This window comes from Myxine glutinosa, chromosome 4, assembly GCF_964187855.1.
Source record: "Myxine glutinosa chromosome 4, kmMyxGlut1.1, whole genome shotgun sequence".
NCBI classification, from domain to species: Eukaryota; Metazoa; Chordata; class Myxini; order Myxiniformes; family Myxinidae; genus Myxine; species Myxine glutinosa.
The window spans coordinates 97,286,982-97,302,899 of record NC_136264.1 but is presented as its reverse complement, the minus strand read 5'-3'; the positions used below and the strand labels follow the sequence as shown (position 1 = coordinate 97,302,899).

At 43.7% G+C, this 15,918-nt stretch overlaps 1 protein-coding gene across 9 annotated transcripts in view; it reads right to left on the bottom strand.

Moving 5' to 3' along the window:
- Positions 1 to 15,918, bottom strand: part of ST7 (suppression of tumorigenicity 7) — a 202,524-nt gene that overhangs the window by 83,634 nt on the left and 102,972 nt on the right. For 4 of the 9 annotated variants that reach the window (XR_010984030.2, XR_013623113.1, XM_078776197.1 and 1 more), the window contains exons 6-9: positions 11,268 to 11,358; positions 7,655 to 7,809; positions 7,454 to 7,551; positions 6,985 to 7,102 (exon numbers count right to left, since the gene is read on the bottom strand). Coding sequence is in view for 5 of the 9 variants with exons in the window: in XM_078776197.1 (XP_078632323.1) it covers positions 6,985 to 7,102; positions 7,454 to 7,551; positions 7,655 to 7,809; positions 11,268 to 11,358 (462 nt within the window). In the remaining 4 variants the exon portion in view is untranslated. The remainder of the gene's footprint in view (positions 1 to 6,984; positions 7,103 to 7,453; positions 7,552 to 7,654; positions 7,810 to 11,267; positions 11,359 to 15,918) is intronic. The other 5 variants (XR_013623114.1, XM_068113035.2, XR_013623115.1 and 2 more) reach the window with 3 other exon arrangements.

Below are 15,918 nucleotides of genomic sequence, written 5' to 3'. Positions count from 1 at the left end.
GTTTGCCCAGTCTGTGATTTTGTCCAGGTCTGCAGAGAGTGAGGAGGCTGCAGACTGCCGATCTGAGGGATGAGGAATGGAGCGGCAGAGAGTGGAGTCATCAGCAAAGAGATAGAGAGGATTTTCAAGAGAGTCAGATAGATCATTGACGAAGACCAGAAAAAGCACAGGGCCCAGAACACTGCCTTGGGGAACTCCAGCCTGAACAGGAAGAGGAGATGAGAGAAACCCATTCAGGGCCACACGTTGACTACGACTAGAGAGGAGGTCCGCCAGCCATGCGTGGAGATTTCCATGGATACCAAAGGAGGAGAGTTTGGTGAGCAGAGCGGGGTGCCAGACCGTATCGAAGGCACGTGATATGTCGAGGGAGACAGCTCTAATTTCCTGTTGGGCATTGAGGACCTCCATCCATTGTTGAGACAGCAGAAGCAGCATGTCCAGAGTAGAGTGACCTGGTCTGAAACCAAATTGATGATCAGAGATCAAGCCATTGGAGAAGAGGAAAGATTTCATATCCGAAGCAATGATGGATTCCATGACTTTGCTGATAATTGGGAGAAGGCTGATTGGTCTGTAGTTGCTAGGATCTGTTTTTGCACCTTTTTTGTGCAAAGCGGTGATGTTGGCTGATTTCCAAGCAGATGGCAGTTGACCTTGAGCAAAAGAGAGGGTGAAGAGAACAGAGAGAGGGAGTGAAAGAGCGGAAGAACAGAATTTTAGGACCCGTGGGCTGATGCCGTCAGGTCCAGTTGCAGAATCAGAGTCGAGGGTCGATAGAAACTTTTCCACTAGGCTGGGCCAAATCAGGGGTGATTTTCAATTTTTCATACTACAAGGTTGTAATTTACCTAAAAGTTGTGGCTGGTAACAGAAACAAAACCATGAAATTTTTTTTCAAAAATATTGACGTCTTACGGTAAAACAGCCCGTTACCATAGCAACCGTTACAGACGACTCAAAAAATTCTTAAAATCGATGATTTCTCAGGCTGTGTATGACTCCCAGAGTTGATTCTGGTACCAAAAGATTCAGAATTGAAAGCCAAGGATGATTGGATAGCTTAACAATGTCTGTGACACAATTCAATACAACTTTTATCCCAAAAACTCATTTTTATCTCAAATTTAAGGCATTTGTTTGAAAAAAAAATGAAAATTTTGCTTTTTAATCATAGGATAATCATTAATCAGAGCTATAGTCAAATTAAATGTACTTTAAATTAACTTTTGTCATTGATTAAGCTTTTTTGTCTCAAATTTAAGGTCTGACATTGAACATTGATAACAAAATAAAAAACCTAGTCCCAATTGTAATCAATGGAGGCCAATGACTTCTTAGTCACAACCTCAGTGGATGTTGCCAGTCCATGCAGCTTCTCCCTGACGCCCTTCACAACCCTGTATAGAGCCTGGAGCTGCGCCTCAGATTTGGGGGCCTTGTTAGTGTTCAAATCTGTGGCGAATCCAAGTGTCCGCTCTGCTGCGTCATTGACAACTGGGAGTTTGGCCACAACTTCCTTGCCATGACGATAGCTGTCTGCGGTGGGCCACTGTGCAACGGGGACCTTGACAAAACTGGAGTCAATACCCAAGAGTTCAAACATGCTCCAAGAGTCGTAACCAACAAAGTCTTTGAGGGCTTTACTCCCCAATTGCTGTGAGGCTAGCATCTCCTGTATCATGTTATGTGCAGTCCCATGGTACCTGAGCATAGCCCTTCTCATAGTCTGCTTGTCAGATGACGTTCTGTCCGAGAAGAGTGCCAAAGAGACCAATCTCTCTGAGAGGTACCACAAATGGTTTTGTAGCTTCTCTCGGGCCACAGTCACAAAGGACAGAAATTTGGCAGGCCACTTTGTTGGATTCTTTGCGATACTGGCCTCAGCCTTGAGGAGGTTCTTCATCAGGTACATGTCGTTAGATGGTGCATCTGCAGCACTGGTACATGTCAACCACGCTTTAGTGTAGAAGACTGACATGAATGCAGCGAGACTGGTTATGTCTTCCAGCTCTTCGGGTGTGTAGATATCTCCCAGCTGCCAACGGAAGAGTGCCACCTTTATAGTGTATAAAGTCTTGCTCATCCAACAGGCGTGGTGGAATGCCCCAGGAGCTTTGATAGTGATGGTCCTCATACCATCAGGGACAGTCCCTCCAAGAAACAGCAGTGTGAGGTGTGCCAGCTCCAGGTAGTCGTGTCGAAGAGTCTCCTTTGTGCTATTGTCCATCCACGTCTGAAGGAAGGTGATGGTGGCATGTACATGGCCAGTCAGCTCTCTCTGTTGAGCAGACACCTCGACCAATGTGTAGTTGCCCTGGTCCAATTCACTCCAAGTGTTGAGCAGTCGCTTGAACAGCTGTTCATTAGGTCCTGTGGTGGGGCCATACACTATTGAGCAAGACGCCCCTCCAACCAATTCGTGGATGTGGTGCCGACACGCCAGTTGCAGAAGACTCCTGCTAAACTCAGTCTCCAGTCTTACTACGACTCCACTCTTGACCCCAGAGTTCACTGCCGTTGTATCGAAGACAAGAGCGCCTATCCTTGATGTGTGCAAGGGCGCCATGAACGCCCTGATGAATGGTTACAGTAACAACCGAAAGCAGGCATTAAAATTAATGATTGTAAGCTGCTTTTGTTAACTTTTTTTTATTGAAATGAAGATGGCCAAATTTAAACAACGTTATAACAGTTATAAAAACTGGACAATACAAGGTTGTAAAAGACAATTTAAAGTAAATTTAATCTGATTAATGGTTATCCTATGATTAAAAAGCAAAATTTTCAATTTTTTTCCATAAATATGCTTGAAATTTCAGACAAAAATCAGTTTTTTGGATAAAAGTGGTATTGAATTGTGTCACAGACATTGTTAAGCTATCCAATCATCCTTGGCTTTCAATTCTGCATCTTTTGGTACCAGAATCAACTCTGGGGGTCAAACACAGCTTGAGAAATCGTCAATTTAGGCATTTTTTGAGTCGTCTGTAACTGTTGCTATGGTAACGGGCTGTCTGACCGTAAAACGTCAATATTTTTGAATTTGTTTTTCATGATTTTATTCCTGAAGGTACTCACAACTTTTAGGTAAATTACATTGAATTAGGAAAATCACCTCCGATTTGGCCCAGCCTATTTTCCACCTTGTCAGGAGGAAAGGACACGGAGTCCAGGAGCAGCTGGGTACGACTGGGTACGGGGGGGTACAGAGAGGGATGGGTTTGGGACACAAGATTTCGAGGCAAACACAGAGTTGAGGCATTCAGCTTTTTCACGTGCGGAGTCAGCTGTGTAGCCGTTTGAGGTAAGGGAGGAGATGGAGGGGGAACAAACACCAAAAACAGATTTGACTAGACACCACCAGGATTTGGAAGAGGGAGACAGATAAGAGAGTTCGGTCTTGAGAACGGAGAGATATTGTTTCCTGGCTCTCCTGAGGGTGGACACACACTTGTTTCGGGCTTTGTGAAAGGAAATGAGATTTCCTTCCGTTGGATTTGCTTTCCAGGAGACGTAGGCAAGTTGTTTCTGGGCAACAGCCTCACCACAAGATTCCGTGTACCATGGACGGGAGGAAGGGTATGACAACTGAAGCCGAGATGGGATAAATCTGTGCATGAGAGCGAGCAATTTACTTTGGAAGAATTCCCAGGATGAGTTGATGATGATTCAGTCCAGATGATTGATGGCTGCTTGAAGACCATGCCAGTTGGCCTGAGTGAAATGCCAGACTCGTCGACGCTGAGCAGGCTCCCTGAGAATGGTCAGAGAGATGTCCACTGTAACAAGCACATGATCAGATGAGCCGATTGGAGCAGAAGAAGAGCAGCAGCCATTTTCAGGGAAGTTAGTCATAACCAAGTCCAGAAGAGAAGATGCTCCGTTGACTGAAATCCGGGTCGGGAAATTGACAGATAGTGTCAGTCCCAGTGAGTCGCAGAAGTCCTTTGCTGAGGAGCCATGGCTGGTGAGAGTGGTACCCACACCCAGCCAACTGGCATGGTGACAATTGAAATCACCACATATGAGGAAGAGAGAGTTGGGATGAGTGGATCGAAGTTGGACCATATTATCAGACAGCGAGATGTAGATGGAGTCATCAATGTTTGGTGGACGGTTCAACACACATATGAACAAGAGGTGGAAGCGAAGGGGAAGCCGTAGCCAGAGGTATTCCTGGGGGTGAGGTGGAGAGAGTGCAGTGCAGGGCGAGTGAGGAAGAGAGTTTTTGATAAAGATAGCAACCCCACCTCCAGAACGAGGCTCAGGTCTATCATACCGGAGGAGGGAGTAACCCGGGAGAGATACTAAGGAATCAGAGACATCATGGAGGAAAGTTTCTGTTAAGCAGATCACGTCTGGTTTGTCAGAAGCAACCTGTATGGAGAGATCAGTTAAGTTTGAACGAAGGCCCCGGATGTTTGAGGTCCATACCGTTAATGAAGAGGAAGGGGGAGCATCGGATACAGAACAGGGGGGAGGAGGGGTAGGGTAAGATGTGGAAGAGGTGGAAGAGGTAGGGAGAGCTGTTGAAGGTGTGTCAGAGATTTCAGAATAGCTCGGAGAAAGGGAAGGATGGGGCGGGCAAAAGGTTTGATGGTGATTGGGTGAGGCACAATGAGGTGTTATTTGAGGAGGGGGAAGAAGCGGGGAGGACGCTTTGAGGAGGAGGGGTGAGAGGGGGGAAATTGAGAAGAAATGAGGGTGGGGAGATTTGAAGGGGAGGAGTGAGGGGGGAGTTTAGGAGGGAAGGGACAAGGGGAGGGATTTGAAAGGGATGGGATATGGGGAGATTTGGAGGGGAGGGGTGAGGGGGGAGTCTAAGAGGGGAGGGGTGAGGGGGAGTCTTGGAAGGGAGGGGTGTGGGGGGAGTTTAGGAGGGAAGGGGCAAGGGGGGAGATTTGAAAGGGATGGGTATTGGGGAGGATTTGGAGGGAAGGGGCAAGGGGGAAGATTTGAAAGGGATGGGTGATGGGGAAGATTTGGAGGGGAGGGGTGATGGGGAATATTTGGAGGGGAGGGGTTATAGGGAAGATTTGAAGGGGAGGGGTGAGATTGGATTTTAGAAAGTGTACGATTAATGGGAAACGAACATTTATTGCAAAATGAGTTTCTTGTGACATTCGAGTCAAAAATACGTTTAAGGATGCTGGAGGGAGGATGGAGTGCAGGAGAGTTTAGGGAATGTAGAAAAGAGGCACTGTAAGAGATGGATTTTTTTTGGGGGATGAATAGATTTGGTGAGAAAGTCGAAAGCCACCTTTTAAAGAAGAAGAAGAAAAAGGTGTTATAATATACGACAGAATACAGAACTTGAGGGGAAAGTTTAAACATTTTAAAGTTTAACAGTGAAAACTATCTGGGGAAATGGGGGAGAAACACGTGGTCGAAGAACGAACGAACGAATAAGAACGAATAAACGAATGAGAACAACGAATAAGAACAGAGAAGGAAATGTTTTCTTGGTTTTTTGTTTTTTTTTTGAGTTGAGATTTTAAACAAGGAAGTAGGCTATGGGATGAAAAGACTGGGAAAAACAGAGAACGAAAGTTATTGAAGCACAAACGACGGACCGCTGAGAGAAAAACAAAGCCTCAAGGTTGGACACTGTACAAGGCCTCAAAAGACACGACACAAATTAACACGATTTTCTATACAGGTATGAAAGATTTACCCCAAGAATCTTCCTCGGGACACACTATAGTACTATACATACACACACCATAAAATAAATACAGTTATAACGAAAATACAAATGGGAACAATTACTTAACTTCGATTTTGATGGAGAGCGTGGCAGCTGCGAATAAACGAAACCTAGCCGGCAAGACCAATTGTTACGGATCTCAGAGACGGCACTCCCCTTAGCAAGGGGGGGTTAATCCCCTTGGCCTGTTAAGCTGGCCGTCTCTGGTCCTGGTACTTGTAACGCTCTTTTGCGGGGTGGAATTGATCAGGGTTATTGGTCAAGGTGTTCTCCCAAATACCTTTACCAATCCCTCCGCAAAACAGGGAGACAAGTACCGCTCGAACCACGGACAAGATGGTATTTGCCGAGCGGTTTAGCAATCCGCGGTTCGAGCCGTTATCAATTGACTAAACCCAATTCCGAGCGTTGGCCAAATCGTGCCACAGGTACTCAATCGAAAGAAGGGACTAAAGCGATCGGATGAGAATGAAACCAAAGAATAAGAAGGAACAGGTGGAATTTATTAATTATATACAAAACCAAAGAAGAGGAGGAACGAAAGTAATATACAGAAGAAGAAGAAGACTCAGAGCAAACCTTAAAGGTACTATTGTAATGCTTTATTTTGAAAAAGGTATAAAAGATGGAAAATTAACGAGACAAAAAAAATCACCCACAAAAGGTAGATACATTGGAGATTTTTTGGAACTTTGATGAAATGAATGAATGAATGATCGTTTTAAGGCCATTTTCCCTGCTAGAGCGGGGGTTAGCCTTGCGGGCCCCATGACGATCATGGTTCCCTGTTTGAGGCAATGTTTTTTTATGGCCGGATGCCCTTCCTGACGCCAACCCTTGGTCGCCTCTTACGATGCGCAGGGATACGGTGTACCTAATCTAAATCGGGGTACACACCGTGATCATTCATCCCAGCAAGCTGGTACTCAATTTGCCGACCTCGGAAGGATGACAGGCTGAGTCAACCCCCCTGGCGTTAATTCAGCGATCGATCGGGATTCGAACCCAGGATCCTAGGATCCCAAGCCGGCACCCTAACCGCTAAGCCAACACCAGGCTTTTTTTGGAACTTTGATATACAATGATAAAAGGTCACATACACCCACGTACACACACACACACACACACCCATGTACACACACACACACACACACACACACACACACACACACACACACACACACACACACACACACACACACACACACGCACACACACACACACACACACACACACACACACACACCTCAATCAACATGCGAGAGATAACGCACCGTCATACTTCGCCAGCACTGCCTGAACATCTGCGTAGGCCTGCAGTTCGAGCAGCGCCTCAAGAAGATTCTCGTGGATATTCAGGACATTGGGAAGAGGGAACTCTTTCATGAGCTGCTGGGAAGAGCCACATATACAAAGGAAATAAGGCAATAGTGCATATTAGTTGATTGTAGGACATGAGAAAGAAAACAAAACATGGTTGAAGATAAAGTTGTGGAAGAAATAGAGAAGACATTTAAGAAAAGAGCATCTGACAATATCTTTGAAAATCAATGAGGTATTAAGGGAAAAGAAAGGATGCAGATACCATACAAGCAAAGTAAAGACATCCCCAAAAAGATGGATCAACAGAAAAAGGACTGAAAAATCAAGTTGGAAAAGAAAAGAAAACATGAAAGTTTGACAAGGTAAACTGATCTTGCTTTTTCAAGAAGAAAGACCAAAGATGATTTTCATGCTACTCACATCGCGCATTATTTTCACGGCTTCCCTGGTCCTCCCAAGCTTTCTCGCACACATCGCGATCCGCCGTTTAATGTACACCAGCACATTAGTGTCCCTCCCTGCAGAATCATATTTAACTGAAGGTAATTTAATTGAAGGAATGTTGCATAAAATGTGGAATGGCCAAGTGGAACTGCTTTTTCCAGACTCTTGCATACATACTGTGTTGTGCTTCTTGCTGTGTGCTGTGGTGCTGCAACTGCTGGCTGCGCCGTGAACATGCCTCTCCTGCCTTGAGGGCGAGCCGGAAAAGCCGCTCTGCCTCAACAATGGTTGTCGCCTCTTCCTCTGCCAGGAGAATGTATGCCGGTGCACACCTGCACAAGTGAAACACTGCTAAAACGAGGTCACAATGATGTAACCCTCATTTATTTAGAAAGCAAGATTATAGTCCAGGTGTTGCCCTTGAAGAATGAATGAGAATAAAAGCTAAGTTTTTCTCTGCAAATTTTAACTGATACTTAAAAAATACAAGTTACAACTATATATCTGCGATCACAAAGTGATCGCCAAGGACAAGGCTCCCCTGGCCGACGATCCAATGATGGCTATATTATTTTTGGACCATCATACGACCTTGACATTCAACATTTAGGGATAGAGTGTAAATAAAAAAAGTGTCCCCATCTACAATCCATCCATAAAACTCAACATCATGGAAATTGGAGGAATATTATTCGAGCTATCATCAAAAGGACATGAAATACCAGGTACAGAACTTCCGTGCAGGTCCACCATTATGATGCAAGAACATCTTGGAAGGCCAAGTGTTCTTTGAGGTTCCGCATTGGCAAAATTTAGCGATGACAAAAAAAACACGTTATATTTTTTCCAGACTACCATTTGACCTTGACCTTTAACTCAAAGGGGTATGATGTAAAATAAGCTAAAATGAGCCATATTTTAGGGCCTAGGCTATATAGAGAGGGCAATTTCATTCTAATCAAACAAACTTTAGTCGAGTTGTGGTAAAAATGTATTTTTTTCTATAATTAGGTCATGACCTTAAAATTTAGGTCAAGGGCAAAACAGTTGTCAAACCCATATATACTTTGTATTCCCATTCATCATGTACAATTTCATTTCCGAAATTCCCAGCTGGCTCCAAGTTGCACCTCAGATATCGGTTGAAAAAAAATAAAAAGAAACACTAAATGGTGGTTTAAGAGTACTACTACAAGGTCGAAGACCTTGACCTTTATTTAACTCGGAAGGGTATGATGTAAATTAAGTTTAAATGTGCCTTCCTTCCTCTTGGCTGTCAAGTTATGGTAAAAAATGTTAAACTCTCTATAATTAGGTGATGACCTTAGAATTAGGTCAGGTCAAAAATTATATCAACCCTGAAAACTTTGTATTCCCATTATTGATGAAAAATGTCATTTCAAAAGTCCCAGCTGGCTCTGAGATACAGCTCGGAATTTGGTAGAAAAAAATCAACGTAAATGGTAGTTTACGACACCTTGGAGTCTATGAAACTATCGAATACCATTAAAAATTGGGGATACTAATTGTAGAAACAATCCCTACAAGAGGTATAAACCTCCCCCTATTCAATAGGGGGTGGCTTAAATATAAGATATTGTGCATGGGCAGAAATAAAAGAAATATAGACAACACATAATGCAAGGTGCAGTTTTTTTGGAGCGTTACACAGAAAGACCAATCTATCTCCTTAAAAATATATTATCCCAGTATTTTGTGCTTATACAGTCACATGAAAAAGTAAGTACACCCCATGTAAAGTTTTGACTTTTTCAACATATTTCCATATACAGCTATTTGGTCTTCATTTCAACAATATTGACAGATAAAGGTGATATAATATAACAAATATCATGAAACATTTACATTTTGTAGTCCATTGTGTAATTCAAATAAACATAAATGCAAATTTCGCATGTGGAAAAAGTAAGTACACCCCTACATTTATCACTACTTCAAATACCGAAAATTAGAATCAGGTGCACCAGCTCAGGTGCAAATGATTAGAACATCGTTAGAGAGGATCTTGGAGTAACCTGTCTTATTTAAACCTCAGACATTCAGTTTGGATTACTCTTTGTTGTTGGTGTGTGGCATCACCATGCCTAGATCAAGAGAGCTCTCTGAGGCCTTCAGAAAGAAGGTTATAGACACCTACGAGTCTGGGAAGGGATTTAAAAAGATCTCCAAACAATTTGAAATCAATCATTCGACTGTCCGGAAGATCATCTACAAGTGGAGAAGATTCCAAACAACTGCCAACTTGTTCAGGCCAGGCCGCCCCAGCAAGTTCAGCCCGAGAGCAGACCGCAAGATGCTGAAAGAAGTCTCTAAGAACCCCAGAATGTCATCACGGGACCTACAGGTAGCTCTTGCCACTGTTGATGTCAAAGTGCACGAGTCTACCATTAGAAAGAGGCTGCACAAATTTGATCTACATGGGAGGTGTGCCAGGAGGAAACCTTTGCTGTCCAGAAAGAACATCAGGGCAAGACTAAAGTTTGCCAATGAACACCTAGGCAAAGACCAGCACTTCTGGAACAATGTGCTCTGGACAGATGAGTCAAAGGTAGAGCTATTTGGCCACAGTACCAGAAGACATGTTTGGCGAAAACCAGACAGCATTTGACCACAAGAACCTGATACCAACTGTAAAGCATGGTGGTGGAAATATTATGGTTTGGGGCAGCTTTGCTGCATCAGGGCCTGGGCAGCTCACCATCATAGAATCCACCATGAATTCTTCATTGTACCGGAGGCTGCTTGAGGATAATGTGAGGCCATCTGTCGGAGAGTTGAAGCTCAACCAAAGGTGACCTTGCAACATGACAATGACCTTAAACATACCAGTACATCCACCAAGAAATGGCTGAAAAGAAAGAAATGGAGGGTTCTGGAATGGCCAAGTCAAAGCCCGGATCTAAATCCCATCGATATGTTGTGGGGGGATTTGCATGCAAGAAAACGAGCTGTGCATGCAAGAAACCCCTCAAACATCACACAGCTGAAAGAATTCTGCATGGAGGAGTGGGCAAAAAATTCTCCCAGTCGATGTCAGAGACTGGTAGACAGTTATAAGAAACGCCTACTTGAGGTTGTTTCTGCCAAAGGGGGCAATACCACCTATTAGAGCCAAGGGAGTACTTACTTTTTCCACATGCAAAATTTGCATTTATGTTTATTGAAATTATACAATGGACTACAAAATGTAAATGTTTCATGATATTTGTTATATTATATCACCTTTATCTATCAATATTGTTGAAATGAAGATCAAATAGCTGTATGTTGAAATATGTTGAAAAAGTCAAAACTTTACATGGGGTGTACTTACTTTTTCACGTGACTGTATATGCCCTGTCTGTGATTGAGAGGATGCCAGATTGGATTGGGATTGTGGTGTTGGTGTCATGGAGTTTGAGTGTGATCATGGATTGGGTCATTGGGTTGGGGTTTTGGGGGGGGGGGGGAGTGGGAGGGATTGGGTCATTGGATTGGAGTTTAGGGGAGATGGGGGGATTGGGTAGGAGGGGTGTGGATGTGGCACAGGCATTATGGGCCCATTTGCCTTGTCCTGTGTTGATATTTCCTTGAAAAGATGATGGCTCATACCTTAAATAAACCTGTTACTTTCTGCCATTGTGTTCGGAAATGTGAAGGGACTCAACAGGAAAAAATCACAATTTTAAATATTTAAGCCACAGTTTTGTCAGAGAAGTCAAATTATGAAGCATAAAACTAGCTGTAGTTAAGCAATGAGGTGAATGGTTGTAGTCCTGCGAGCACTCACTCATTGTTAAGCTCTAGGGCCTGGTGTGCTGTCTTGATACGTGCTTGTGGATTCCTTTCCCTCCAAGCTTTCTGCATGGCTGGCACACGACCCACACCATCATTAAAAAATTACACAGTGCTTCCCACAAGTGCGCGTAGGTAGCAGGTTCTGGCCGGCTCCAAGCAAACAATTTGGTTATTTTTGCAAAGATCAAAACCATGTAATGGCACTCTATCATATCCCTTCGAGCCTCCTCTCCTCCAACTGCCCCCACAACCTACATTCAGAAAATGTCCAAATGTAAAGTTCCACCAGCTGTTCGTACAGTATTTTCCAAATACTGCACCTCTACCAGCCTACTTTTTATTCTTTCCAGCATCCTGATTCCTCACTCGCTTCCTTGCCTCCACTTAAATCCCCTCTCTTTCCTCCAACAACTTTGGCACCAATGTAGCATAGAAGACACCGAGGGTAATTCCAGGCTCGTTCACACCTTGGACAACCCTAATGTGCCTTGAACCAATGCCCATAAGATTTGAAGTGAGTCTCATTGATATACCTCCAAGATGCGTTCCCGAAAAGTTGCATTTGTAACGAAACAACAGATAGCAGGGAATGTTTCCCCATAATAATTAGTGTAATTAAGGGGGCATGCATTCCAACAGTTAGTTTACGTCTTATACAACATCACTCAACAAGCATAGCAATCAAAAAAATACGTACGAAACATATAAAAGGAAATAATACAATAAATTAAGCCAATTTTACAACTCAAACAAGTTTTTATCTTATTTACCATACACTACCGGTCAAAAGTTTTAGAACGCCTCAATTTTTCCAATTTTTATTGAAATTTACGCAGTTTAATGTCTCAATGTAGTCTGAAATTAAGCATAGAACAAATAAACAGTTGGAGATAAAAAGAAATCATAGAATTATTTTGTTTAACAAATTATAATTAAAATTTTTGACTCGGCAAAGTAGCCACCTTTTGCAGATATAACCGCCGAACACGCTCATGGCATCCTTTCTACAATGGAAATCAAATATTTTTCGGGAAGTTCTTCCCAACACTGTTGCAGAAGTTCCCACAAATGTGCTGCACTTGTAGGTTGCTTTGCTTTCACCCTTCTGTCCAGTTCATCCCAAACCAGCTCGATGGGGTTTAAGTCTGGAGACTGTGCTGGCCATTCCATGATTTGGAGCCTGCCGTCTTGTTCTTTTCCTCGAAGGTAGTTTTGACATAGCCTGGAGGTGTGTTTAGGGTCATTATCTTGCTGTAGGATGAACCCCTGACCAACTAGGCGTATACCAGAGGGTATTGCATGGCGCTGCAAAATGCTGTGGTAGCTCTTTTGGTTCAGGGTGCCAGTCACTCTGTGCAAGTCGTCGACTCTGGATCCAGCAAAAGAGCCCCAGATCATCACGCTTCCTCCTCCATCTTTGACATTTGGTGTCACACACTGAGGAACCATCCTTTTGCCGACTCGACAGCGTACAAAAACCCTGCGTGATGAACCAAAGATTTCAAATTTTGATTAATCGGTCCATAAGACCTTCTTCCAGTCTTCAGTAGTCCACTGGTGGTGCGTCATGGCCCAGGCAAGCCTCTTTTTCTTATTTTGCCATCTTAGCAATGGCTTTCTTACTGTCACTTGATCTGTCAAACCTGCAGCTCGAAGTCTTCTCTTCACAGTTGAAACTGAGACTTGCTTACTTCGACCAATGTTAAGCTGTGCTTGAAGCTGGTGTCCTGTGAGCCGCCTATCTTGCAAGCTATTGACTCTCAGAAACTTGTTTTCTGTTTCTGTTGTGGCTTTGGGTCTGCCAGACCTCTTCCTGTCAGAGTTTCCACCAGTTTCCAGTATACTACTTCCTGCAGTGCAATATTGTCCAAATAATGCTTGAGAGGGTGTAATAACAGTCTGTTCCAATACTGCTTTTTTCAGACAGGGGGTTTGTAATCAAGTAATCAGCAGAGGTTGGGACACCTGTCGGAATTGTTTGCATCCACGTTCAAGGCTTACTTTACTTACCTTGCTGCAGAACAGCTGTAAGTTGTTAACCCATTACTTGTTCCCTGAAGAAGGCCCGTTTTTACAATATAACTATGCAATTTACATTATTTTCCTGTTTTTGCTAACCTAAACTTTTTTTATTAACCTCGAGCAGTTTACTGCTTACCTTTGTACCATTTCAGGTTATTCACTGGACATTAAACTGCGTAAATTTCAATAAAAACTGGAAAAATTGAGGTGTTCTAAAACTTTTGAACGGTAGTGTATATATTAACTATTTTAAAATGACAATTTCACAGTCTTACACATTGAAAATCTGTAATCGTCTCTGCCATGCTGCCTGAATCCTGTGGATTTCTACACCTTCACAGGCATATGTCCTTCGCCCACTAAATTATCCTTCCCACTCAGCCACGTGATTTTCCCCCAGGACCCAGGCTCCAGCCTTTGTGCCAGCAAACCCACTTGTGCCGCAAAACGCGACACGCATGCTGTGTCCACACAGCACCTCATGAAGAGCTCCCGTGGTCACCACTCCCACTATGGCGTACTTTGCCAGTGCGTGCAGCACAGGCCGCATTGCCCGAACGGCACGTCTTGCGTGCCGCGTGTCACGCTGTGCTGTCTGCACAACCCTTGTCAGCATTCTTTAAAATAATTTGACCAGTCGTCGGTAAAAAAAAACCAAGATAGCGAGTGATATTGACTTGTCGTTCACCATTTTTATTTTGTTTCACTATGTTCAATTTGACATCCAGAGTTACACTACTGCATTGCCACTTGCGTGTAGGTTCACCATTTACTTAGTTTACCACTCGTCGTTCAACGATTACTGCGGTAAAGTACAAATAGAAAAAAAATACAGCACAGTACACGGAGGCGTTAAGTCCAACAATGCACAGTGTGAGATAGTCAGAGAGAGAGAGAGAGAGAGAGCGAGAGCGAGAGAGAGAGAGAGAGAGCGAGAGCGAGAGAGAGAGCGCGAGAGAGAGCGCGAGAGAGAGAGAGAGAGAGAGAGAGAGAGAGAGAGACAGAGAGAGAGAGAGAGAGAGAGAGAGAGACAGAGAGAGAGAGAGAGAGAGAGAGAGAGAGAGAGAGGATGGAGTGCATTGTGGGGTGGAATGCTGGGAAGTTGGTACGCAAAGCATTGTGGGGTGGGAAGCCTGGTAACTGGTCTTCGTCCAATGAACGTCAGTGCAGGGAAATGTTGGATGTACAATGAAAAGGTTCCTAAGTAACTTATGGACTTTATTCGAAACGACGGATATCGTGGAGACTTATAGCGGGGACCCCCTGCACAATCAGAGGGAACCATCATTTAAAGCAGCACATGGGCAAGGTTTGTATGTGCGGCGTTTGCACATGCATCTTAAAATCATAACAGTCATGTCATGTCGCCAGCTGCTAGGGGCCTATTGTCTTTGTGATTGTACAAGCTTACCTCATACTGCTCAGCTAAGCTTGCGGGGCCTTCCCACTGTGGATTGGATAGGTTTCAGGGTCCATGTCCTCCGATACCATTAGCGTCAGAACTGGGAGGAAGAATGAGATCGAAGATAGTGTGGAAGGTGGTTAGGTGGGAAAAGAGGTTTGCAGGTGGTAAAATAGAGGAATAAATAAGTGGAGGTGAACAGTGGTTCTGGATTTAGGCATTTTCACTCAGACGGGGAAATGTCCATAATTGCTGCTCCTTTGAAACTGCAAAGAACTCTGTCTATGATCCTGCATGCAGAATGAAGAAACTACATATTTAATAGTTTAATCGCCAACAAAAACTGTCTCCCTGGCCTCATTCCTACCTACCACTATTGCTGCACCTTCACTCCAGTTTGCACTCACTATCTGTAGTTAAGGGGATCGATGTTTGCACCTATTTTATATAATTCGGTGATGTTGGCTGACTTCTGATGAGATGGGACATGACCTATGGAAAATGATAGGGTGAAAAGAGCAGAAGGTGCGACAGAGAAGAGTTTTGGATAGGTGAGCTGATGCCATCCTGTCTAGTTGCAGAAACAGAGTGGAGGTACACCTTCTCAGGTGCAAAAGACAGAGTTCAGGAGCAGTTGGGTGTGACTGGGTACAGAAAGCGAGGGGTTGGGGACAATATTGAGAAGCAAACACAGAATTAAGGCATTTGGCCTTCTCATGAGTGAAATCGGTTATTGTGTCATTTGAAGAGGGAAGGGAAGGAAGGGGAGCATACTTTGGAGAAAGATTTAACAAGGGGCCACCAGGTTTTAGAGAGAGAGACAAGGTTGAAAGATCATTCCTGAGGTTGGAGATATGTTACTATTTTTTGGTTCTCCTAAAGCAGACACATAATTATTGCAGGCTTTGTGGCATGATCTGAGATTGCTGTTGGTCGGGATTACTATCCAGAAAGAGAAGGCAAGTGGTTTCAGAGCAACTGCCTCACCACAGGATTCAGTGTACCATGGGCAGGAAGAAGGTCAAGATAACTGAAGGTGAGATGGGATGGATCTGCGCATAAGAGACATCAGGTTGCCTATGCGAAGCCAGGACCACGCAGCCTTCCATAATATATTTTATTGTGTGTGGATATTTATTTATTTATTATGGATAATAACAATATCATATCATATCATATTTATTGATATATTTGGATGATATATGTGATAATAATTTTG